Source organism: Pantherophis guttatus, chromosome 14 (assembly GCF_059756535.1).
Source record: "Pantherophis guttatus breed Tessera chromosome 14, ASM5975653v1, whole genome shotgun sequence".
NCBI classification, from domain to species: Eukaryota; Metazoa; Chordata; class Lepidosauria; order Squamata; family Colubridae; genus Pantherophis; species Pantherophis guttatus.
This window is the reverse complement of record NC_142076.1, coordinates 19,093,688-19,118,100: the sequence shown is the minus strand read 5'-3', so window position 1 is coordinate 19,118,100 and position 24,413 is coordinate 19,093,688. Positions and strand designations below refer to the sequence as shown.

At 45.9% G+C, this 24,413-nt stretch overlaps 1 protein-coding gene across 6 annotated transcripts in view; it reads right to left on the bottom strand.

The window, feature by feature from the left end:
* TNRC18 (trinucleotide repeat containing 18) overlaps positions 1-24,413 on the bottom strand; it is a 72,869-nt gene that overhangs the window by 17,046 nt on the left and 31,410 nt on the right. For 2 of the 6 annotated variants that reach the window (XM_087878642.1, XM_087878646.1), the window contains exons 5-16: positions 20,071-20,173; positions 19,285-19,490; positions 18,834-18,974; positions 18,166-18,329; positions 17,009-17,435; positions 15,568-16,518; positions 14,073-14,245; positions 12,697-12,833; positions 11,746-11,874; positions 10,136-10,310; positions 8,284-8,653; positions 6,410-6,688 (exon numbers count right to left, since the gene is read on the bottom strand). In XM_087878642.1, coding sequence (XP_087734768.1) covers positions 6,410-6,688; positions 8,284-8,653; positions 10,136-10,310; positions 11,746-11,874; positions 12,697-12,833; positions 14,073-14,245; positions 15,568-16,518; positions 17,009-17,435; positions 18,166-18,329; positions 18,834-18,974; positions 19,285-19,490; positions 20,071-20,173 — 3,255 coding nt within the window. The remainder of the gene's footprint in view (positions 1-6,409; positions 6,689-8,283; positions 8,654-10,135; positions 10,311-11,745; positions 11,875-12,696; positions 12,834-14,072; positions 14,246-15,567; positions 16,519-17,008; positions 17,436-18,165; positions 18,330-18,833; positions 18,975-19,284; positions 19,491-20,070; positions 20,174-24,413) is intronic. The other 4 variants (XM_087878644.1, XM_087878647.1, XM_087878643.1 and 1 more) reach the window with 3 other exon arrangements.

Sequence of the window (24,413 nt, the reverse complement as noted above, 5' to 3'; positions counted from 1 at the left end):
CCCGATGGACCTCAAGACTGTTCCATGCACCCCTTTCTGACTACAAAAGGTCCATAATTTTTGCACTCCAGACTCCAAGTCTTGCCACGAGAAGAATCCCAGCAAAAGGAGAGGTCATGCAAAAGACGATGGGAAGGAGACCTCCTTCAGTTTTCCTTCCTTCCCTTCCCAGGGATCCATTGCAACCAAAGCTGTTTATCTATCACTGGGACCTCAAACCCCATGGATGATACGGAGGTAAGATCTTTCCATCTTAAGTTGGAGGCTATCTCAGTTCTCAAGAACACAATTCTACAAAGGCTTGTTAGGCACAGAAGAGTAATCTTCCAAGATTTCATACAAATGCAGAAAAGCAGTTCTATTGAGAAGTTCTCCACTGGAGACATCTCTGTTTTGCTTTTTAGAAGACTAGAATGTAAGGGCCTACTTCTGGACAGTTGCAAAAAGAGGGGGGAAGTTCTTTGGACCTAAGGAAACCTTAGACCAGGGTGTCAGCAACCCGCAGCTCTGGAGCCACATGTGGCTCTTTCATCTCTCTGCTGAGGCTCCCTGTCGCTCAAAATATGTGTCACAACGGCCAATATGCAACACCAACCGGCACGAGCTTTTCAACTCCCGGTAGGTTTTGTGGCTCCCGGTGTTTTCTTTTCTGTGGGAAACGGATCCAATTGGCTCTTTGAGTGTTTAAGGTTGCCGACCCCTGCCTTAGACAAAGAGGCCTCCAGAAAATGTCCATGAAACAAAAACTTTGCATCTACCCACCAAGTTATTGCTACTGACTACAAGGAGTAAGGAGGGGAAAAAAAACAAGGAACAAAATGCCAAATGGTACAATGGATATCAAACTCAGCTTTCGAAATATAGATAAGAATTTTGTTTCCCAACAGAGAAGAATGGTTTTCTGTAAAAAACACAGAATCTTTTTTTCTTTTAAGCCAGAGATAATCTAAGGATCATCTTCTCCAAACTGGGACCTCTTTGATATTCTGGATTTCAAGTCCCATAATCCCCAAGTCAGTAGTCAACATAAACTCTTGGAAACTTTTTCCTCCTCTCTTTGGACAGGCCAACACCTGTCCTCCACCATCACACAAAACAACCAGGAAATCTTTCGTTACAGTAATAACACTTCCTGTTTTATCTAATTGGCGCAACTATGGGCACCAGCTTCAAAACTACTTAACCCATTTCAAAATGTGGTTAATTCTGAACCAAACTAATCAAAAGGAAGGATGACATTTGTGAATAACGGCTTACAAAAAAATTAGCCAGCATCCAACAGAAAAGTGAAATGTCACAGCATGGAGATTGAAATAAAGTCATACAAATGGTTATCCAACATCTTCTTAAAAATTTTCAGAATGCTCCAACACTGGAGGTTTTTAAGAAGAGGTTGGATAACCGTTTGTCTGAAGTGGTGTAGGATTTCCTGCCTAAGCAGGGGGTTGGACTAGAAGACCTCCAAGGTCCCTTCCACCTCTGTTGTTCTATTCTGAGCTAGGGGAATTTTAAACACTACTAACAAATACACCACAGTACATCAGTTTTAGGCAGCACAATGAAACTGACCTGCCAGGTCTCTTCTGGGATTTCCCAACCCTTTGTATCTGCAGCATGATATTTATTGCATTTTTTTTTTTTAAAAAAGACACAGCTAACATTTCCATTAATGTATTTGGGTCAGTTTACAGCTCTATGCATTGAATTAAAGGAAGGCACTTCGGCTGCACATTTTAATATCTTCCTTCTCTCTCTCTAGGACGTCTTTTGCTAAACTACACAAATGCATTTTTTAAAATTAAAGAACGGGCATTAAAAAAAAAAAACCCCAGACATTCATAAATCACAGGCAACAATTCTTTCTTAGCAGTTAAGATTTGTGCAGTCATTGTATTTTTTTTCCCGTTGGAGAGGAAAAAAACCAAAATTAGCTATGCCTTTTTCCTGATGGGAGTTGCATCGTTCACACAAGCCATTTTTGGTTTCATCGGAAGAGAAGATTGACTGCCAAAATTTCCCTCTGAGTCAGAAATGAATGATTTCTCACCCTTGAACCATGAGGACTAGTAACCTATTGGTTTAAAGGATTGAAAACTCGGACAGGGATCAAGATTCCAGCAAGGTAGTTTGGGCATGCAATCTGTTACAGGTAGCCATGGATGGAATAAATTGCCCCCGGTTGGTATAGAAGGTCAGACTTTCTTGCAGTACTTTCAATTCAGGCTTCAAAACTCAGCAGTAAAACAAAAATAAAAAAATGAGGAAAATAATACTTTGGTTAAACAGCAGACAGACATTTGTTAAATTACTACATAAGGCAACAAGATGACTGGAAAAAGCATGGCTCAGGAATGACAGAATAGCAGGTAGCAAAAAAAGCACATTGAAGATTAATTCGGCATCGTTAAATATATACGCATATATATATATTTAACACTTATACATGAGATCAAACACAGGCACAGTTATCATAAATGTTGCAAACAAACCCAGAAAGCTTAGAGCCAGGCAGAATTGAGAACAGCTGTTGACCTCCACATCTGGTTCACCTTTATTGCAGAATTGGACAGGAGTTTTGCAAAAAAAAAAAAAGCAAAGACATTTATTTGCGTGGCTTTTTATCGGGTGCTATTTTCACAGCGCTGACGCCAGAAGAGGGTTTACTCGATCCCTGCTACTTATCCTCAGGATTACACCGTTTTTTTGTTTTTGTTTTTTTTAAACGATCGTTAAATATTCTGGAGGATGGGGGTCTCTTCTTCTCGGATCCATTTTAGAGAACTTTGCAAGGGGAGACGGGGAACGGGAAGGGGCAAGTTTGCAAATAGCCTTCTCCAGAAAAAAAAAAAGAGAGAATACCAAGAGGGGAAAAAATTATAGTGTGTTTTGCCAGAAAATAGCAAGTGCACTTAGATTTGTAAAGCACCGCTTCGCAGTGCTTTACAAGCCCTCTCTAAGCGTCAGCCTCTTGCCCCCCAACAATCTGGGTCCTCATTTTACCCACCTCGGAAGGATGGAAGGCTGAGTCGACCTTGAGCTGGTCAGGATCGAACTGTCGAACTGCCGGCAGCTGGCAGAAGCAGCCTGCAATTCTGCCTTCTCACCACTGCGCCACCACGGCGCTTAATACTAAGGTAAAAAATAATGTGCATGGCCATTTTAAGCTTGCGATGTAAACATCTGCCGTGTAGGTAGCAGGAACAGCAAACACCCTTCTGCAGTCAAGAGCCAATGTCCATTCCTGTTCAGGAGTTCCAAAAGTGGAATGGGAGGAACAAGGAGACTACCCAACTCCAACTTCTCCCATCTCAGAATTCCCCCAATTTAGATTGGGAAGATGAAGAAGAAAGTACCATGAATGGATCCCAGTTTTGTTAACGAACGCTCCCAAACTTCTGGCCATGCCTTGGTCCCTCCACCATCCTTTTGAAACTCCCGGAAAGGATGTCAAAATGTCTTCTCCAATGTCCCACCCTCCTCTTGTGGTCCTTCAACCCCAGGTGGAACTCCAGCATTTGGAAGGAGGAGACCCCCCCCTCCCAGTTCCATCATTGCAAAATTGCCAAGTTTTTACAGAAGAGAGAAAGAGAGAAAGCTAATTTTGCCTACCTACATGATAAGACTCAGAGATTTTTTTTTTCGCTGAGCTGTGGAGGCGGGAGAGCAAATGTAAGAGAGCGACAGAGACACTCAAAGCATCATGAGAAGGGACCAGGGGTGAAAAGTTGGGTCAAGCAGCTGCAAGAAGAGCGAAAGCAAGCTTGAAAAGCTGAGGTTATTAATGGTTTTAGTAAAATCAGGGAAAGGCATTAGCAAAGCTATTACACAAATATCCCTTAAAACAAACCTCCAAAGAAAACATGTAAATATATATATATATTTCTGCACAGACTTTTTTTTTTTTTTTGGCAAAAAGAGATTTAATTTCTCCCACCCTCCCTCCCTCCTATTCCACCCCTCTCCCCCAGACCAGACCCCTCTGTTCACATTTGGATTGGAAAAAATTTAATCGATTTGGCTCTCGCTGACTCTAATTTGCAAGGTGAAATGGGTTGATGCTCAAAAGGAAACAAAATTTGAAGATGTCCGAAAAAAGGGAAGTGCTATCCAAATGAGGTCAAAAAGGCAAAAATAGCATCCGTGTGTGTGTGTGTTTGTGTATGTATGTGTGTCTATGCACACACGTATACATACACTCTTATTTTGGGGCTTCAAGAGTCAAAATAATAGCATCGCAGAGTTCAGATGTACTTAGAAAGCAATCCCATAGAATCCAATGGGGCTTGTATTCAAGCTAAGCCTACATCGTATTCCAGCCTTTAAAGGGAGTTAGTCAAGAGTTGGGCGGCCAATAAATTCAAAATCAATCAATCAATCAGTCAAGCTAGAAAGGCTTTGGTTGAGGTCTAACCTTTCCTCTCCCTTAATCCCTCTCTTGGAGAAAAGAGCTTCTGGAAACGTCTATTTAGTTTCGTTGATTTATTTCTTCCATTGGAGAAGTTCTCCAAGAGTTACTTTGTCCATTTAGACAAAGAGCAACTGATGGAATGGTTAACAAAAGTCCAGGAGATCTTATCACAGTTGGTCTACTCAACATGAAGAGACTCTTGGCTTCCAAGCCTTAACGGAGCTACCCCCCTCATAAGGATCTCTTCAAACAGTAAAAAGGAGTAGTAATGGTGATGATAATGTCCCATTCTTGAAGAATGCAAAGAGTAACTCAGAGCTGCCAAGAAAACACCAAGGCTAGGTCTATCAAATCAGGAGTTGTTGAGCTCCAGGATGGAGCTAATTCAATTTTAGAAGGGGGGATTTTTTAATTACTACTACATGCCTCCATCTATCGTAACCAACTGAAGTGCACACCTTTAGGAAAAGGGAAGAGAGCAAAAAGAGGCTACAAGGAAGGTCAAGCTTTGACCTTTTCTATTATGATCAAAGTGGTTAAAAGGAAGTTGGGTAGGAGGACGGCGAGATGTGGCCCATTGGGACCTTTTTAGAAACATGGCCTTCTTCCTTGACTTTACCAAACCTGAAGAACAGATCTAACAAAAGAAAAAAAAGAAAAGAAAAGAATTGCACTTTTCTTCATCAGCATCTTTTAACAACCCCATTCAGTCTGGGCAACGGAAGGGAGCTGAGTGTTTACTGGCCAGATGCCTTTCCTGTCGCCAATGAGGAGCTATATTCGGCAGATATATTCTCTCTGTAAATATTAGATCCCGTTTAAGTCGTCGCTTTGGCTCTTCGTAAGCTGGTTGTCTGACATCATCATTCATTTCTTTTCAAGCTGAATTTATCGAGAGGAGAAATGAAAAGGGGCTGAACCTTTTCTTAGACCCTCATTTGGAAGTGACCAAGACACGGGCGTTTCATGGATGGAGTTGAAAGCTATTAAGGTTTCGAAGCGTAATGAGGGAGGGGGGGATTGTGTGTGTCTGTGTGTCTTTGGCAAAATAAAAAAGCCATTTGTAAAAAAGTAATATATATATATATATATATGAAAATGCAACAGTATCTATACAAGGGACAAAACAGCCCAACCCACTCTACCATAATTTACGCACAACCTACGAAGGTGTGCTTCGTGTTTTTTTTTTTTTTAAAGGAAAGACGAGATCAGCTGATAAAAGATTTGTTTGTCTGTTTCCTCCTGCAAAATAGAGAACTGAAGCCAGGGATATTTGAATAATAGGAAAAAACGCATCACAATTTTGTTAATTGCTTTTTGTTGTTGTTGTTGTTTTTTTTTGTTTTCCCCTAAATCTTTTGGGAATGAGGTGAGACAGCGAGATGGAGTGAAGCATCAAGCTACCTGAAGAGACACAGCAAGAGAGACAAGGCAGACGGTTTTAGTTAAAAACAAACTGGATATTTTTAATAAAAAGCTTGGTACCAAAATTGTAGTACAAACATCTCGGGGGGGGGGGTTCGGGAGGGGGGGGCACACCCACACAAACAGATATTCTAATTTACACAGTTCCTCTCCCATGCCCTCTAACACATGCCAAAAGTAAATTTGGAAAAGGGGGGGGGGAAATTATAAGCCACATATAACAACAGCGATGGCAACAAGAAATGAGGTTTCTTTTTTTTTTTTTTGAAAAAAAGAAAAGAAATAGAAAAAAGTGTACTTGTGTGCGGAAAAAGAGACTGGAAACCCCCTGGAAGGGAGCTGATCAGGAACAAAACGGTTGTGTGACACGAGCGGATTTGTCGGCGTAGGTAAAGACTAGTGATCAATCATAAAGCTACCCAAAAAAGTCTTCTATGGCACCAACGAGTTGGGCATCCAACAGCGCCATTTCAAATGGCCAATCAACCACCCCCTTCCCTTCCTCCTTCTCCTTCCCATTCACACTCAAACCTAGGCATTCAGGGGTTGGGTTTTGTGTTATAAACTAGTAACCTTGATCGAACGAGTCCTCCGAAGAATCACTGTATGACGATCCAGCTTTGGCCTCTCTGGACAGTAAACAAAATTCCCGCTTTCTATGGGCAGCCATTTTAGATTTGAGAGTCCTAGTTGAGGTGATGTTTTTCTTCCCGGCTTTGAAGATGTCAGAGATCCTGCTGCATTTAGGGGCCATTACGCTATAGAGGCCGGAAGGTCTCATCCTGGCACTGGTCGGGGAATGAGAAGACAACTCATCCTTCAGGGATTCCTCCTCTTCCTCAGAATCTGTATCTGGGGTCAATTAGTTATTGGTTTAAAAAAGAAAAGAAAAGAAACACAAACATCATTGCCAACTTTTTAAGCACTGTCTGTAGAGATTCTCAGTCATCCAGGTGCTTTTTGCCAGTGGTGAAATCTGAACCGGCTTGCTACCGGTTTACTGGCCACGCATGAGCACTGCGTGCCAAATGCACACTCTGTGCACGCACATCCGCATGCACAGTACACGCCAGAAGGAGGCTTGGGTAAATAGAGCAGCGAGGGAGGGATCAGCCGTGCCGCGTGATTTAGCTTCATTAGAAAGCAGCTTTCCTAGCAAAGCTAAACCGCGCGGCATAGCTGATTGTCGGAAACATCGGTTCAAATGAACCGGTAGCTTTTTTTTTTAAACCGGTAGCATTTCACCCCTGCTTTTTTCCAAAAGGTAACTGGGACTTTGTTTCTCCTCCTTCAAGGCGTTTCGCTTCTCATCCAAGGAGCTTCTTCAGATCTGACTGAATGGTGGAAGGTGAGACTGAGGGCAGAGATGAACCTCCCAAGAGGCCTCAATGACTCTCAGAGAGAGTACCAACGAGCAGAGGACTGCAGGGAATATAAATCCTTCCATCTTCCACCATAGTCCATCAGGACTGAGGAAGCTCGTTGGATGAAACATCTTCAAGCAAGAACAAAGTCTTTTGAAAAAGCATTTTTGGGACAACTTTAAGCACTGCATCAGACATCAGAATATGGAAGAGGATTCGAAAATGGTGGCTTGGCACACCGATTCCATGTTCAGCATCCAACACCTTTAGTTCAAAGCTGGTTGTCTATTATTCACATCCAATTCAAGTGTGGTTGTCCATTATTCAAAGTTTTGGGGTCAAGGGCCGCCCTTAAATCTTTGAGGGACATATCTATCCTGCTCTAAAAGACGGAGCAGACCAGACCAAAGAATTAAACTGACTCCATTAAAATTACATCAATATTCAGTGCATTCAATGCAATTATTATGATTATTTCCCATCTGTTTTAATGATTTTTCTAGACTGCCACATTAAAAGTAACAATTCAGGGGTGTCTATGTGTCAGGAAAAGGACCGTAGAAGAGGTATCGCTGAATCTGAAGGATCAGGATGCAAATTATGGGAAAGGCCTGGAAATCCTGTAACCAGGATCTTTATTAATATAATATTATACTAATAATAATCCAAATCAGTCTTTGTCAGATCCAGGAAAAATAACAGGAATGTGCAGCATTCCTCCTCTTAAATCAGACTAAATTATAAGCAGTCTTTCAATATTTGAGGGCCTGCCACAAAGAAGAGGGAGTCAACCTATTCTCCAAAGTATTCTCCAAAGTGGATGGAAACTAATCAAGGAGAGAAGCAACCTAGAACTAAGGAGAAATTTCCTCACTGTGAGGACAATTAATCAGTGGAACGGCTTGTCTCCAGAAGTTGTAGGTGCTCCATCAATGGAGGTTTTCAAGAAGAGATTGGACAACCATTTATAAGGAGGTTGGACTAGAGGGCCTCCGATGTCCCTTCCAACTTGGTTAGTCTGTTAAAGACAACCCACCAAAAAAACAGCGAGGAGAAGAAACTAGGAGACTAAAATTTACTTACCGTAGGAATAACTGCTCACTTCAGATATCGCAGGTGAGTTGGAAACCTTCAAGTGGCGGCCTTTCATTTTTAGCCCCACCTCCAACTTCTTCATTTTGACCGCCATTTTGTTTTTACCTTCTTTGGAGGCTTTCAAGGAGAAGCTGAGGCTTTTAGCCAAGTTCTTTTTGGCATCCTTGCCAAACAAGGCACCATGGGGGGACAGGTATCGGTTGTTGTAAGAGCTGCCATTTTTCTGCCTCCCTCTGGACCCATCCACAAACTTGAACGGGGATTTCAGCTTGCTGCGCCTGGTGAGCGACAGGGCTTTGTCGAGCTTGCTCACCAGTTGTTCCTGATCTGAGGCCACCTTCTTCTTCTTAATCTTGAGCTGCAAAAAGAGAAGGGGGGGGGAAAGAGAAGAAGAAGAAGAATGAGCAGAAATGGAAGAAAACAAGGGAAGACACGCAAGGAATGACTTCTTCATCCAGAAATCTCGAGGCGAAGTCCACTAGAATTTCTAAGAAATCTGAGCTAGGTTCTGAAGCCTTCTCCAATGGCTTCATCTCCAGCACTGGAATTTGGGGAGTGCAACCCATCCAGAGGACCTCAAATTGAGGAAAGGGAATGCTTGATGATAGCTCCTAGGGTGTTGTGGTCCGCCAGCAGCCTATGGAGCGGGCAGTGGAGTCGGACAGTGAGGAGGCTGGGGAGGACAATGGGCCAGTCCTGGAGTCAGGGGAAGGCCCAGACGAGGGCTCTGTGTCGGAGGCAGAGATGGGGCCAAGGCCATCTGGGAGTGATGCACAGACTCCGAAGCCTCCAGAGGCGGATAGCAGAGGAACAGGAGGCGCCTGTTCCTAGTGCGAGCATGTGCAGAGCTGCCAGAAGGCAAAGAGCAGCTAAAGCAAAAAGGATGACTCAGGAGTAAAGCCAAGAGATGATTGTCCCCTCCCAGAAGGCTTAAAAGAGCAGCAAATGCTCTTGGGATCTTTGTAGGAAAGCAACATTGCTACATTTGTTTCATGTCGGCGTCTCTTGCTTCTGAACTATTGCCAAGAAAAGCCTTTGGCAGTGTGCCAAAGTAGACAAAGGTTGGTGATAAGGCCGAAGGACTGTTTAATGAAGAATTCGTTTTGGACTTAAATTTGGACTAATCTGAGAATGAAGTAATTCTTGAAGTAATTCTCAGCTGTTCTAATAAAATCTGTTTGTTTAGGACTGATTGTGTCTGGTAATAACTACTTGGGCCTAGGTCACAAGACAGGGATTCACATCCAGCTTACTTCAATACGTAAAGCCAGAAACATCACAAGAAGCCAAAATCGCAAGACTATATCGTGTCATGCTTGCAAACTCCTTGAAGAAGAGGCAAGCAAAGAACACACTGGCTTGATACTAAGCTGAATATTCAACCACTGAAGGAAGCTGGGTAGCATGGAGACCACTCGCCTATAAAGTTGGCAAGGGTCGGACACAACTGAATAGTCAAAACTAACTATTTCAACAACTTTATCCACCCAGCTGATTCAGTTGCTCAAGTGAAGATGACAATCATGGCAATTGTAATCTACTCAGGCCTAAATCTGGAAGGAAAAAATTAAATCTTGCTATCTTCCGATCGGAGAAGACCTTGACGTTGGTAAAGATGGAAAACAAATAGAGAACGAGATGGCAACGGATGAGATGGTTGGATAAGTGTCATCAATGCAATGACAAACTCCAGAAGATAGTGGGGGACAAAGGTCCTAGCCTGCTATGGTCCATGGGTTCACAAAGAGTCTGACACGACTTAGTGACTAAATAATAACAACAAATCCCCCTTCCATTTTGTTCTGGCTCAGCCATATTGTCTCAAAAGTAGAAGATTCACCTCGCTGGAGAAGTTCATCAAGAGGTCTTGCTCATCCCAACTCCGATGCCTGGTCTTCGTCTTCCCACTCCTGGTCTCTCCCTCCTCTTCCTCATCCAGGAGAAGACTTCGGTGCTTCTCCTCCAGCCCTTCGCCCATTTCTGAGTCTTCGGAAAGCAACAGGGATTTGCTGAGCCTGAAAACATCAGAAAAGGAAAGAGGTTGACTGCGGCAGCATATTGGTAGCATCACCAGCAGGATAGAAGAAGAGGGAGAAGGAGGGAGAGAGAGAAAGAGAGAAGAGAAGGAGAAGGAGAGGAGAACCTTCACACTATGATTTTGCAAAAGCTTGAGGTGAGGAACAAAAAGAAGGTAAGAAGGATAACCAGGTTAGAATATCCAGACCAAGTAGGTTTCCTTAATTTCCCTCATTTGAAATATCTGAAACATCAGGGCAAGGTTGAAGAATGACAACGATGCAGGACCTTAAGCAAAGGTGAAGCCAAGTTCTAAATGTATCAGCGAGAAAGCAAAGACAGAACAAAAGGGAAACAGAGGCAGCACCACAGACAGGGCAAAGCAAGACCAAAGTATATCCCAACACAGATATGTTTCTCTTCCACTCGTGACAAAGGAAAACAAGTTTGAAAGCCAACAAAATCCAACATCCACAGCATTCCCAATGGAAGTCCACCCTTCACCCATTTGTTGTTGTTGTTAGTTGCGAAGTCGTGTCCGACCCATCATGACCCCATGGACAACGTTCCTCCAGGCCTTCCTGTCCTCTACCATCCCCCGGAGTCCATTTAAGCTCACACCGACTGCTTCCATGACTCCATCCAGCCACCTCATTCTCTGCCGTCCCGTTCTTCTTTTGCCCTCCATCGTTCCCAGCATTCGGCTCTTCTCCAGGGAGTCCTTCCTTCTCATTAGGTGGCCAAAGTATCTGAGTTTCATCTTCAGGATCTGGCCTTCTAAAGGGCAGTCAGGGTTGATCTCCTCTAGGACTGACCAGTTGGATGGCCTTGCAGCCCAAGGGACTCGCAGGAGTCTTCTCCAGCACCAGAGTTCAAAGGTCTCCATTCTTTGGCGCTCAGCCTTCCTTATGGTCCAACTTTCTCAGCCATCCATTGCAACTGGGAAAACCATCGCCTTGACTATACGCACTTTTGTTGGCAGGGTGATGTCTCTGCTTTTTAGTATGCTGTCTAGATTTGCCATAGCTTTCTTCCTCAGGAGCAAGCCTCTTTTAATTTCCTGGCTGCAGTCCCCATCTGTGGTGATATTGGAGCCCAGGAAAATAAAACCTGTCACTACCTCCATTTCTTCACCCATACTCTGCCCTAAATACAGAGAACTTACTCCTGCTTCTCTCTCTTTCTTTACTCAGAGATCAACACATCCTCCAGACCACAACAGTTTCCCCCACGGTGGTCCTACCTACTGCTTAGCCAACATTTCTACCATAAGACTCCACATGACAAGCCTGAGTCATCCTGGTGGCACCCCAACTGCCAAAACACTGTGCCAAAAGAGGAGCTGGCACCCATGTTTGGGGCAGAGAGAAGGCAACCCAGACAGCGTGGGATCCCTGCTACAATCCCTTTTCCCGCCCCACAGCCCAACCTTACTTTCCACTCCTGCCGTCACTCTTCCCTCGCTCCTTAGGGGGCGACAGAGCGCTTGATCCATGGTTCCGTTTTCTGGGCCTTCCTGGACCTCGTTTTGCCAAGCTTCTATTTTTCTCATCATGCTTTTCCCTTAAAAAAAACCACACACTTGACTGTTAACCAAGAGCTACGAAGAAAGAAAGAAAGAAAGAAAGAAAGAAAGAAGAAAGAAAGAAAGAAAGAAAGAAAGAAAGAAAGAAAGAAAGAAAGAAAAGAGAGAGAGAGAGAGAGAGAGAGAGAGAAAGAAAGAAAGAAAGAAAGAAAGAAAGAAAGAAAGAAAGAAAGAAAGAAAGAAAGAAAGAGAGGGAGGGAGGGAGGGAGGGAGGGAGAGAAAGAAAGAAAGAAAGAGAAAGAAAGAAAGAAAGAAAGAAAGAAAGAAAGAAAGAAAGAGAAGATAGATAGAAAGATGAGGAGGTGGAGAAGGAGAAGGAGAAGTAGTAGTAGTAGAGGAAGAGGAAGTAGAGGAGGAAGTAGAGGACGAGGAGGAAGAAGAAGAAGAAGAAAAGGAAGAAGAAAAGAAGAAGAAGAAGAAGGGGAAGAGGAAGAAGAAGAAGAAGAAGAAGAAGAAGAAGAAGAAGAAGAAGAAGAAGAAGAAGAAGAAGAAGAAGAAGAAGAAGAAGAAGAAGGCCATGATCCATCACCAAACCACTACACCGACCTACACTCAAAAACAACCCACGGAAAGCCACAATTGCTAACGAAGTGCCTACAGCATCTGCCCCGTGGCCAACCAGTAGATCAGATTGCCAAGCCACAAGGTTTCCCTTCCGTTCTCAAGGTCCAATTTGAGTATCATGGAGCACAAGAAGAGGGGTGGAAAAGCCAAGATGGTGCGAGACTCAAAGATGGTGCCACTGCCCAGCCCCACCAGGCAGGTGCAGAAGGAAATCTGAAGGTCCCTGAGTGACTTACTCAGAGTCTCTCCGCCGCTGCAGCTTCGCCAATTCCCTCTGTTTTTCCTTGTATCTCCTCTGCAGCTCGGCTAACTTCATCCTGTAATCCAGCTCCATGCCATCCATGTTCCCAATGGACGACTTTATGGAATACATCTGAGACAAGAAAACAACAAAGGGTTGATAGAGAAGGAAAAGCAAAAATCGGTCAGTCCCGTTAATTCACAGTCACTTCTATATAAATAGAGAGCAAAGCTCTCTCTAGCACTGATGATGTAACCTAATTGGGTCATGAAACATCTACAAGAAAACAACAGAGAACATCCAGGACCCCACAGTCCTAGTCCTCCTCCCTTCCTCCCTTCTAACACTGATGATGTAACCTAGTTGGGTCAAGAAATGTCTGCAAGAAAACGACGCAGCTCAGAGAACACCGAAGACCGTACAGTCCAAGCTTGAGCTGCAAATATTTTCTTCTCTTAGTTCCATTCATTAGCTACCATTCAGAATCAAGTTCCTAGCAATTCCTAGGGTTCTTGGACAGCTACGGGGCTAACCTATCTAGAGGGCAGAAGATGGGAGAAAGTCTTGAATTCTGAATTGCCAACAGGTTTCTGCCCTCAGTGGAAACAAAGACTGTTTTTTGCCAATCACAAAGAGCAACTTCCAATGAGAAAGGACGGACAGAGCCACGTTGGCTGCCATATAGTCTTTGGTATCCCTCAAAGGTCAGGTGTTGTGGCCCGCTGGTGGCCAGCGGAGGACCAGTGAGGAGGTTGGGGAGGAACATGGGCCAGTCCTGGGGGCTGAGGAAAGCTCGGACGAGGACTTTGCGTCAGAGGCAGAGAGGGACCTAGACAGCAGTGAGACAGAGGAACAGCTGGAGCCTGTTCTCAATGTACGTATGCACAGAACTGCCAGAAGACAACTAAGAAAGCAGGGAGTAAAGCCACATCTTGGAGGTGATTGGCCCCTCCCATAGGAAACAAAAGAGGAGCGAATGGGGAGTGGGCTTTTGCAGGAAACAATTAGTTCATTCCGTGAATCTGAGAGACTCTGTGCTAAGTTTTGCCTTGTACTGCGTTTGGAAACTATTCACGTGGCAGCCTTCCAAGCGAGATAAGGTCTGTGTTGATAAATATTCCTTTGAAAAACTGTTTGGACAGGCCTTGCTGACTGTGAATGAAAGGAATTCACAGTCGTGTAAATGAAAGAGGTTTTGCCGGGACCGAGACTCTGCTTCCTGCTTTTTAAGGGAGGCTAGGTCAGAAATCAGGAAAGCTACTGAGATATTCCTCAGGTCATCTCTTGATAACCACTTCCCCCATCCACATCTCTTCCTAACCACTTCCCCCATCCACATCTCTGCAAATTTGGTCCCCCAACCCTATTCACCGTCTCATCTTTCTTTTGCATCCAGCTGTATTTCTTATTGGGGTTCAGTTCTCGAGGCAGACGGATGTTCTTCAGGCTATCCATGAAGGGGGTGGAGAGGACTTCCATCAGCATCTGGGTACCCGCAGCTAACAGGCTTTCCAAGGCTGGATGAGCTGAGAAGTTCTCTGGACCTGCATAAGAGATAGGATGGGTGAGTGAGTGATGAGGAACAGGAGGGACATCCGACAGATAGGGACCAAGGGAAATGCTTAAGCAAATTCAAGAGCCTTGGTAGTACAGTGGTCTAAAGCACCCTGTTATTAAGACCAGCTGCCTGCAATTACTGCAGGTTCGAATCTCGCCAAGGCTCAAGGTTGACTCAGCCTTCCATCCTTTCTAAGGTAGGTAAATTGAGGACCCAGTTTGTGGGGGCAATAAGCTGACTTTGTATAAATATACAAAAGGATGAAGGCTATTGCTTAACGCACTGTAAGCCGCCCTGAGTCTCCGGAGAAGGACGGCATATAAATCAAATAAAAAATAAAATAAAGAAATAATAAAGAAATAAATAAATGTAAATCCAACCTTCCTTGTATTTGGATGACTCTTATCTAATTCCAAGGAGGGGCTAAGCATGAGTTCAGAAGATTCCTATACATAATCCTGTAGCAGTAAGTCATGAATAGCAATAGCACTTAAGACTTATATACCACTTACAGCCCTCTCGAAGTGGTTTACAGAGTCAGCCTCTTGCCCCCAACAATCTGGGTCCTCATTTTAACCCTCCCCCTTGGAAGTAGTGGTGGAATTCAATTTTATTTTACTACTGGTTCTGTGGGCGTGGCTTGGTGGGCGTGGCAGGGGAAGGATACTGCCAAATCTCCATTCCCACCCCACTCCTAGGGGAAGGATACTGCCAAATCTCCATTCCCACGCCACTCCAGGGGGAAGGATACTGCAAAATCCCCATTCCCATCCCACTCCAGGGGAAGGATACTGCAAAATCTCCATTCCCATCCCACTCCTAGGGGAAGGATACTGCAAAATCTCCATTCCCACCCCACTCTGGGGCCAGCCAGAGGTGATATTTGCCAGTTCTCCGAACTGCTCAAAATTTCCGCTACCGGTTCTCCAGAACCTGTCAGAACCTGCTGAATAGCACCCCTGCTTGGAAGGATGGAAGTCTGAGTCGACCTTGAGCAGCTCAGAATTGAACTACTGGAGTGAGGAGTGAGCTAGCCCTGCAGTACTGCATTCTAACCACTAGGCCACCATAGTTCTTCTAAGCTTTAAGAAAAGTTCCCTGAAGATGGGCTCCAGGACAAGTCCAGAAGCTCAGAAGACGAAACCTCTGGTCTCGGTGACCAACCCAGATTGGATCCTAGCAATAAATCAGTTTAATTGGACCTTCACGTGTGGACTTGAACTTTCACGCACGAGCAGGAACGGAAGAACTTGAAGCTCAAAGCTAAGCCTTGGACATTGTCTTGTAATGGGGTCCATATCTACTCACCTTCGGTTTCCTGCCGCCGTTTCTCCAACTCCAGTTCTGCGATTTCGCTCAAGAGGGTAATTCCGTGCAGAAAAGTGTGTTCTGGAGACAGGCTGGAAGAGACTTCTAAGTTCACCACCGCCTCCTGAGGGACACCATCGCTGTTCGTGAGCAAGGAACACGCTTGGGGTAATTCAGCTGCTGCTGCTAAGGCATTCATACCAGCCAAGGGGTCATCAATTTTGATGTCCAGAGATGGGATTGGGCAGGTATATATCTCATTCCTGTAGATGGGGGCTTCTACCATGGGTTCCTCCTCTTCCTGAAGCATGCTGGGAAATTCTCTGTTTGGGGGAGATCTGATATGGGGCATTTCTACAGACAATGGTGACTTCTCAGGCTGAGGAACCAACCCCATCTCAGACTGTTCAGGATCTCTCTGTAACAAACTCCCACCATAGTCATGAATAGGGCAAGTTTCACTGTCATTGGTCTCTTCTGCTTGATCTTCCATTTCCACTGAGCAGGACATCCCTGGATAGGCAGCTTGACAATCCTCGAGAACTTCCTCATGGTCTGAACTCCTGAGGACTTTGCCGTGGTGCAACTGAAGATCACAATCATTGGTGTCCTCAACAGGGAGGGCAACCGAGGTTGCCATATCCAGGGCCTCCATATCCTGTTCACAGATACCTTCTTCCTGGCTACTGTCCAGCTCCAGCTCCGTTTTCACCCGTTCTTCCAAGGATTCTTCGTCCTCCACGGTCTGGATGGGTTTGACCATTTTGGATGGGGAAAGATGGATGGGCTTCACCTCTGGAGAAAGGGTCAAGCGCTCGGGACTGCTGGTCGGCAGAGGGACAGCGGAGCCCAACTCATCTGCCTCGGATGCGGCGGTTGGCTGGAGAAGGTACGGGTAGTGTCTTCTGAAGGAGTCTGGAAGGGACTGGAAGGGATAGCCGGATGGAATTTCTGCAAGAGGACACAAAAAGATGAAAACCTGGAAGACAAGTCCCATATTTTCTCAAGAGAGTCCCTAACAACAGTGATCTTCAACCTTTCCAGCTTTGTCGAGTGGAAGGGGGGGAAGAAAGAGGGGATGGTTCTGTGTGAGTGACAGGGGCAAGCACAAGTGTGCAAACTCCATTTGTGCAAGTGGTGGTGCGTCCACCCGCCACTCACACAAGTGCAGGAGAGAGAGAGAGAGAGAAAGAGAGAGAGAGAGAGAGAGAGGAAGGAAGAGAGAGAGAGGAAGAGAGAAAAAGAGAAAGAGGAGAGGAGAGAGAGAAAGAGAGAAAGAGAGAAATCTGAGAGAGAGACAGAAAAGAGAGAGAAAAAGAGAGAGGAGAGAGAGGAGAGAGAAAGAGAAGTAGCTTTCAAAAAGAGGCAGAATTAGGAAAGGACAAGACAGAAAATTTAAAAAAAAGGAAGTGGATTGAAAAAAAATAGTGGAGCTTTCTACCTGGAAACAACGTCTGGTATGAAGCAGAGGTCTCTTTTTCCAGTTCCAGCTCTTTCTTCTCCATGTTCTCGGTTTCCTCCTCTTCTTTCGGAGGGAGGTTAGGGGCAGGCGGTGGAGAAGCAGGAGGTGGGCTAGATGGATGAGTGATGGGAGTCGTGGGGTAGGAATAGGTTGGCTGGCTTGGTGGTTCCTCCAACTTTTGGATGACCTCAGCTTTGAGCACCGACACAGAGGAGGACCTGGGTGATAGTGGAGGGGGGCTAACCACCTTATTGTAGGACGCAGAAGTGCTTGGAGACAAAACTGGGGGCTTCCGGTGCAGAAGGGTTGAGGCAGAAGTTGGCAAACCTGGTTTTGCATTGTCCAAGTTGCGCTTAGTTATCTTCTCTTCCATCTCTGCCCGCTGTTCGCTGGCTTTTAGCCTCTCCTGTTGAGAGAAAGGAGATCTCAAATAGTCATGGTTCTCCACTGATGCTAGGTGGACTCCCAAGGGGAGTAAACTAGGTAGGACCCAGCGACAACTGTGCAAAACCTGAAGTTTTCACAGCTTATCAGAACTGATAAATGCCTGTGAACACAGGTGATTTCCTTTCTACAATCATGGGAGCAGACGTTTTGACAGAATGACAGGTTGGGTTGGAGTTTCTCATAGTCAACTTGGTTTTTCACCAACTGTCCTACCTTGTCGTATATTAAAAAATTGTCTGGTAAAGATCCAGACATAACAATGATGTGGAAAGGCCAGCTATAAGGTCCAAAGCCAAGAATGATACATGGTGATTCTCTTAAGCCGAGTTCTTTATTGCTTCACACCTATAGACAGAATCTTGCCAGAACGAAGACTCTACTATCTGCATCTACAATATACTCCGGGAACTATTGAGGAGGGGCTGTCTTCAATCACTTTCACTCACACATGATATCTGAGCTGAGTTGCCTCTTACTCCTCTGGAATGCAGCCCCTCCCTTCTGGGAAACCCCGCCCCCCCTTACATTCCACCACACCAGTCTACTTGGTTTAATTAATGCTAACTAGGATCTAGCCAGGCCTTCTCCATTCATCACATCCGGAGATCTAGTTTCAGAAAGGAGAACCCGATGAGGTTGGTTTTTCCAAAGACAGTTGCAAGAGTTGAAGCCCAAGGATTAGGACCTACCACCAACTGGGCATGCGCAGCCTGTTGCTGCAGGAGGTATAGCTCATGCTGACGAATCAGCTGCTGGTGAGATAAGAGCTGGAGCTGGTGAGCATGCTGGAGGGAGCCCCTGGTAGGAGAATATATGGCAGGCCAGAGAGGAGGTGCACGGTCCATCAGTTCTGCTGGAATGAAGGGAGAGATTGACCTCAAAACCCAACCTCAATCGAAGCCAGACTTCAAGGACTAAGCCATGTGGATATCCTGGAGATGGGCCCATGTGCCACCAGGTTGACCACATATGAACTTTACCCAAAGCATGTTAGATGTGAACAACCAGGCCCATATGTGTAGAGTTCATGCTAACTACTTCATTACATTCTGCCTATAATACAAGAATCTCCCGAGGCTGCAAACCTACTCTTGGGAACAATTAGACAAGGCTCCAAGGAACTTAGGCTTGTTCAGTTGTAACCATTTTGTGATTGCACAGTGACTCCAGGACAACGCCATGCTTGATCCCTCCTCCCTGCCAGGCTGATATCTGGTGCTTCCCAACAAATATCTCATGTCAGCCATTCCTGGTGGGCCAGACAAGAGATGATGACGTCAGCTAATTCTACCTTATTAAAAGGCTACGTGAACAATAACTTCCACATCTGAAGGTACAATTCTCTTTGGGTACCTACCAAAGTGGGTCAGGTGTTCACTGGGGATCATGACAAGCTGGCCGGATTGAGGATCTCTGGCAAACTGGTATGCAGAGGGGAGCGCTGCCCCCATGCTGGAAGAAAAGCCAGGAGCCATGCCTTGGTGCAAAGAAGGGTGCCCTGCAATGAATACGGGAGCAGAAGAGAAATTCGGTAAAACGAAAAGATCAGTATCCAAGCTGAAAGAATTCATTTTCTAAGAGTCTTAACAACACGCATGAGATTGCTGGACATCATTATACTCGTTGGGAAACCCTGCTATAGAACATGAAATGAATGGGCTTTTTAAAACTTGAAACACCGCCAAGGGGTTTGAAACAGGCCCTTTCGCAAAATTTCATGCTGAAAAGCCTTCAGAACGAAATATTCGCACACCCCTGATGGACAGTCTAAACAAGAGGCCAACTCTGCGTTCATTTGATCACCTTACCATAGGGATGGCCGGTAAGCCACATGGACGAACTGCTGCTTCTGGGTAACCACGGATGGGTCGCCAGATGTGGTGTGGGGTCACCAGTCCACCGTCCTGAACTGGTCAGGGGTGGTCCCCCAGTCACCATGAGGTTAGAGTTTAAGCCACTGGTAGCACAAGTAGCCGGATGGATCCGAGCAAAATCAGCCAATTCTTTGCTTTCTCTGGGGAAAATAAAAAGAGGAGGGGGGCTTAGGGACCCAAGTCTTGATAGGTTTCAAGCATGGTCCTTCCATTCTTCATGGTGGAAGACATTTGTGGAAGACGTTCAGAGGAGGAGGAGGAAGTGGAGGGGAGGAGGAGGACTGCGGGTTCCTTGATGTTCTCTGAACTGTGTTGTTTTCTTGTAGTTGTTTCATAACTTAACTAGGTAACAGTGTGAGGAGAAGAGGAGGAGTAGGAGTTGGAGGAGATATCTAGATAACTTCTGAAATTCCTAGGAAGTTTACTCAGCCCCTTCTCAGTTGTCCCTCCATCAGCCAGCAAGAATGTTTTTGTTTAGACTAGATAAGTTAGCTTGTTGAATTTAGCTGCTTTTTTGGCTTGGCAATTCTGTTTTTCTCCCTGTTATTTTTCACAGTGGGTTTTATTTGCTTTCCTTACATTTGTGGCTAAAATATATTTCCACATTACAGGTGGTTTTGAGAGCTGCCTCTTTCAGACTGCAAAACTGCGGGCAGAAACGGTCTAATTTTAGAGCTAAAGCGGAGCAGGAAAAGTATCGCAAGCATAAAGATATGTCACCTGAGAAGTTTCTCCTGATCTCGTTCCAGACGACTTGCCAGGAGGTGGTTTTCTCGAAGGCGTGGACGGTCATCCCCACAGTCCTCGTCCAACCGTCCGTGTCCTAAGGGGCAACCGAAACAAAGCAAGCTCAGCCTCCTGTAAATATAATCAAACATTGAGAATTCTCCAACCAACGGTTGAAGTTCTAGACATCTCTTCAAGAATTACCAGGATCCCAAGATCCTTGATGGAGAAGCCTGAAGAGACAGTTATGGTATAATGGTTAAGAGGTCAAGTGGAATCAGAAGGACAGGTCAAGTTTCTTGCTTATTCAGGAAGCTTTAGATGCCTACAGATGAATTCCTAGTTCTGCTCCCAAATTACAGGTAGTCCTCAACTTACAACAGTTTATTGTTCAGAATAGGGAGAGGAGAGGGGAGGGGAGAGGAGAGAGGAGGGAAGGGAAGGGAGAGGGGGAGGGGAGAAGGAGGAAGAGGAGGAGACGGAGGAGAGGGGAAGGAGGGAGAAGGGGAAAGAGGAGAAGAGAAGGAAGGAGGGGGGAAGCGGGAGGAGGAGGAGGAGAAGGAGGAGAGGGGAAGGAGGGAGAAGGGGAAGGAAGAGAAGAGAAGGAAGGAGGGGGGAAGGAGAAGGAGAAAGAGAAGGAGGAGAGGGGAAGGAGGGAGAAGGGGAAGGAGAAGAGAAGGAAGGAGGGGGGAAGAGGAAGGAGGAGGAGAAGAAGGAGAAGGAGAAGGAGGAGAGGAGAAGGAGGGAGAAGGGGAAGGAGGGGAAGAGAAGGAAGGAGGGGGAAGGGGAAGGAGGAGGAGGAGGAGGAGGAGGAGAAGGAGGAGAGGAGAAGGAGGGAGAAGGGGAAGGAGGAGAAGGAGAAGGAGAAAGAGAAAGAAGAGAGGGGAAGGAGGGAGACAGGAAAAGAAAAGGAGAAGGAAAAGGAGAGAATAGGGGAGGGGAGCAGAGGGAGGGACTTATAACTGGTTTTCACACTTATGACCATTGCTGCATCCCCATGGTCATGTGATCCAAATTCAGATGTTTGGCAACTGGCTCACATGTATGACGACTGCAGCGTCCTGTGGCCCCCATGATCCCCTTTTTCTGACAAGCAAAGTCAAGAGGGAAGCCAGGTTCACTTAACCGTGATTCTACCTTAACAACTGCGGTGATTCACTCAGCAAACTGTGGGAAGAAAGGTCGCAAAATGGAAGGGGGGGATTCACTTAACCAATGTCTCACTGAAGCACAGAAATTGAGGTCATAAGTCAAGGACTACCCGTAACCTTCCTTCCTTCCATCACAAATGGTTAGCAGAATTCTTTCCCCCTCCCCCCCCACACACACTTTATTTAAGGTCCTGACATTTGGGATTTGTCTGTCTTCCATCTTCTCAGTCGTCCCTGTGGCTAACTTTAAAAAAATAAAATAAAATAAGGAGGGGTTTCGAATAATCACAGGCAGATGGTTGTAACTAGGTTTTCTCATAAAAAAGCAACCCTCATTCTTGCAAATGCTTCAGTGGTGGGTTTCGAATATTTTTTTTTACTACCGGTTCTGTGGGTGTGGCATGGTGGGCGTGGCATGGCTTGGTGGGCGTGGCTTGGTGGGCATGACTGGGGAAGGATACTGCAAAATCCCCATTTCCTCCCGATCAGCTGGGACTCGGGAGGCAGAGAATAGATGGGGGCGGGACCAGTCAGAGGTGGTATTTACCGGTTCTCTGAACTACTCAAAATTTCCACGACCGGTTCTCCAGAACTGGTCAGAACCTGCTGAAACCCACCTCTGAAATGCTTGTTTTCAATCACTTTTATTTTCCTTGCATGCTTTCAAACCCCGCTAGCACCCCATGAACAAGGAGGTTCACATTGCATTTTGGGGGTTTGCGCATATGCCCCCTGCATGCCATTTTGGGCATGCATGGGGACACAGGGCACATGTACGGGGGAGCACTCCCGTTGCATTTTGGGCAGGGGTGGGTTCTAAAAAATTTTACTACCGGTTCTGTGGGCATGGCTTTTGTGGGCGTGGCTTGATGGTCATGTGACAATTTTTTAGGATTTAGCAGAGGTACTGGTCTACCAGGCTTTTAACTGCTTGCAGAGCTGTACCGGTCTACTCATTGTTTTTGCAGGCACCGGTCTACTCATTTGTTTTTGGAGGCACCGGTCTACTCATTTGTTTTTGGAGGCACGGGTCTACCACCACACTGCCTTTTAACACTGATCAGCTGTAGGGCGGCCCTTTGAAGCCCCGCGGCAAGAGTTTAAACAGTTTTTTTCCTTCTAGCAGATCAGCTCATTGTTTTTGCAGGCACCGGTCTACTCATTTGTTTTTGGAGGCACCGGTCTACTCATTTGTTTTTGGAGGCACCGGTCTACCACCACACTTTTAACACTGATCAGCTGTAGGGCGGCCCTTTGAAGCCCTGCGGCAAGAGTTTAAACAGTTTTTTTCCTTCTAGCCGATCACCTGGGACTCAGGAGGCAGCGAATAGATTGGGGGTGGGGCCAAATAAAAGGTAAGAATACGCGGGGGGGGGCAGAACCGGTTTGGTGATGTCATATTGTCACCGCTACCAGTTCGGCAGAACTGGGAGGAACCCACCACTGATTTTGGGAGTTTGGGCATGTGCGCCTGCATTCGCGCACACACACGCTTTGGACACCAAAAAGGTTAACCATCATTGGCCTATTCCATATTTCCTTACTGGCCAAAGAATAATGGGGAATCAGCCTTGAACAAGGGGGTCCCATGGCTATACTAAGGATGTTCTGCACACCCCTTAACGTCCCAAACGCAACCTACAAACTACCAATTCACATACACACACACACCCAAAAAAACCCTCAATAGGCAATCTTGTCTTTATAAATTTCCTGACATGACGTACGAAGTCCGCTGAAGCAACATTCATCCCCGTGCAAAATTCAATCGGTTATGCACAGAGCTTGGAGGGAGGGGGCCGAAAGAAATATCTCTGGAGGCCCCGTTTCCTTGGCGACCAAGGCCCCTGTTCAATGTGTGGTTTGGCTCGCCAAATCCTACTAGATTAGCTTCCTTTGCTTCCCTCTCTCTCTCTCTTAAAAGGGTTTGTACCTACACTTGGCACAGACCAACTCAATATTATTAATTTAAAAAAAGAAAGAGAAAGAGAAAGAAAGGAGGAAGAAAGTCTCTTGGCACGCAAGGACGGGAAAAGGGTGGAGGGGCGAGGGAGAATTGGGGAGGGGGCCGCAAGACGGGCAAAAAAAAAAAAGAGAGAGAGAGACCCTTGTGTGCCAATTCTATTGCTTAGCAACCTGACAAAATACAGTCCTTGTTCACAAGCTCTCATTTCTGCTCAGTAAATTGCATTTAACAGAGGGGGGAGGATGGCTGGGGAGGGGAGGGCTGAGGGGGTGGAAGCTTTCAGACCAGCTCAAACAAACACATCCCCTTTGTTGGCTACCAATCCCGGCTCTTGGCTCTAGACGCAAAGAGGCTGTGGGAACCCAGATGGAAAAAATGAAGTCAGGCTGGCCACTGCACACAAAAGGGCTAAAACCGGGAGTCTGGGGTTCCCGGCGGATGGACAGACAGATTGACAGAATCCAGCTCCCTTTTTCTCTGCAGGACCAGCGGGAAAGCATCGGAGCGGGTTTTGGACTGCTGCTGGGTTGCCCCCCCACCCACCCTCAAAACGGAGAGGTGGGTACCGACAGGCAGGCGGGAAAGGGGCGCCGATGCACTTGGAAGGATGCACAGCTTGTGAGTTGGCAGGGGGAAAGCGGGGGTCCCCGTTGGCAAAATTTAAGCTGCAACATACACACACATACCAATCCATGGCTCCCAATTTGCAAATTTCAACCACGTTCTGCTTCTATGCATCCCTCCCCACCACCTCATTCAAGGGTTTTCTTCTGCAGCCATTTCAAAGCACCATGGGGGGGGGACTTGTGAATATGTTCTTCCTTCCCCCCCCCATCTCAAAATCTGGGGAACGTTTGGCCAGCAGCCGACTGAATTACTCTTACTCTAAGAATAGTGAAGCGAGAGCGAAGGACCATTGTCCCTGACTTCAGAGGAAGCTGTTCCTCGTTGGGTCTCCCCGATGGCGGACTCACAACAAGACGGACACCATTATTTATTCCAGTTTGCACACCTACAGGACAGCGTCCGTCCGTAGGAGGGATAGTCAGAAAAGTCAAGAGTGGGGGGAGGGGGTCTCCGTCATGCGATTTAACCTCCGCCCATTTTTTAAAAAAAGATGACCCTAATCCCTCAAATATCACCACCTTGGCAATTATCCAGAATTGTACATTTCGGTTAATTTTGTCCATCTCCCTGCTGTTCTCTCCTGCTGGCGCCAT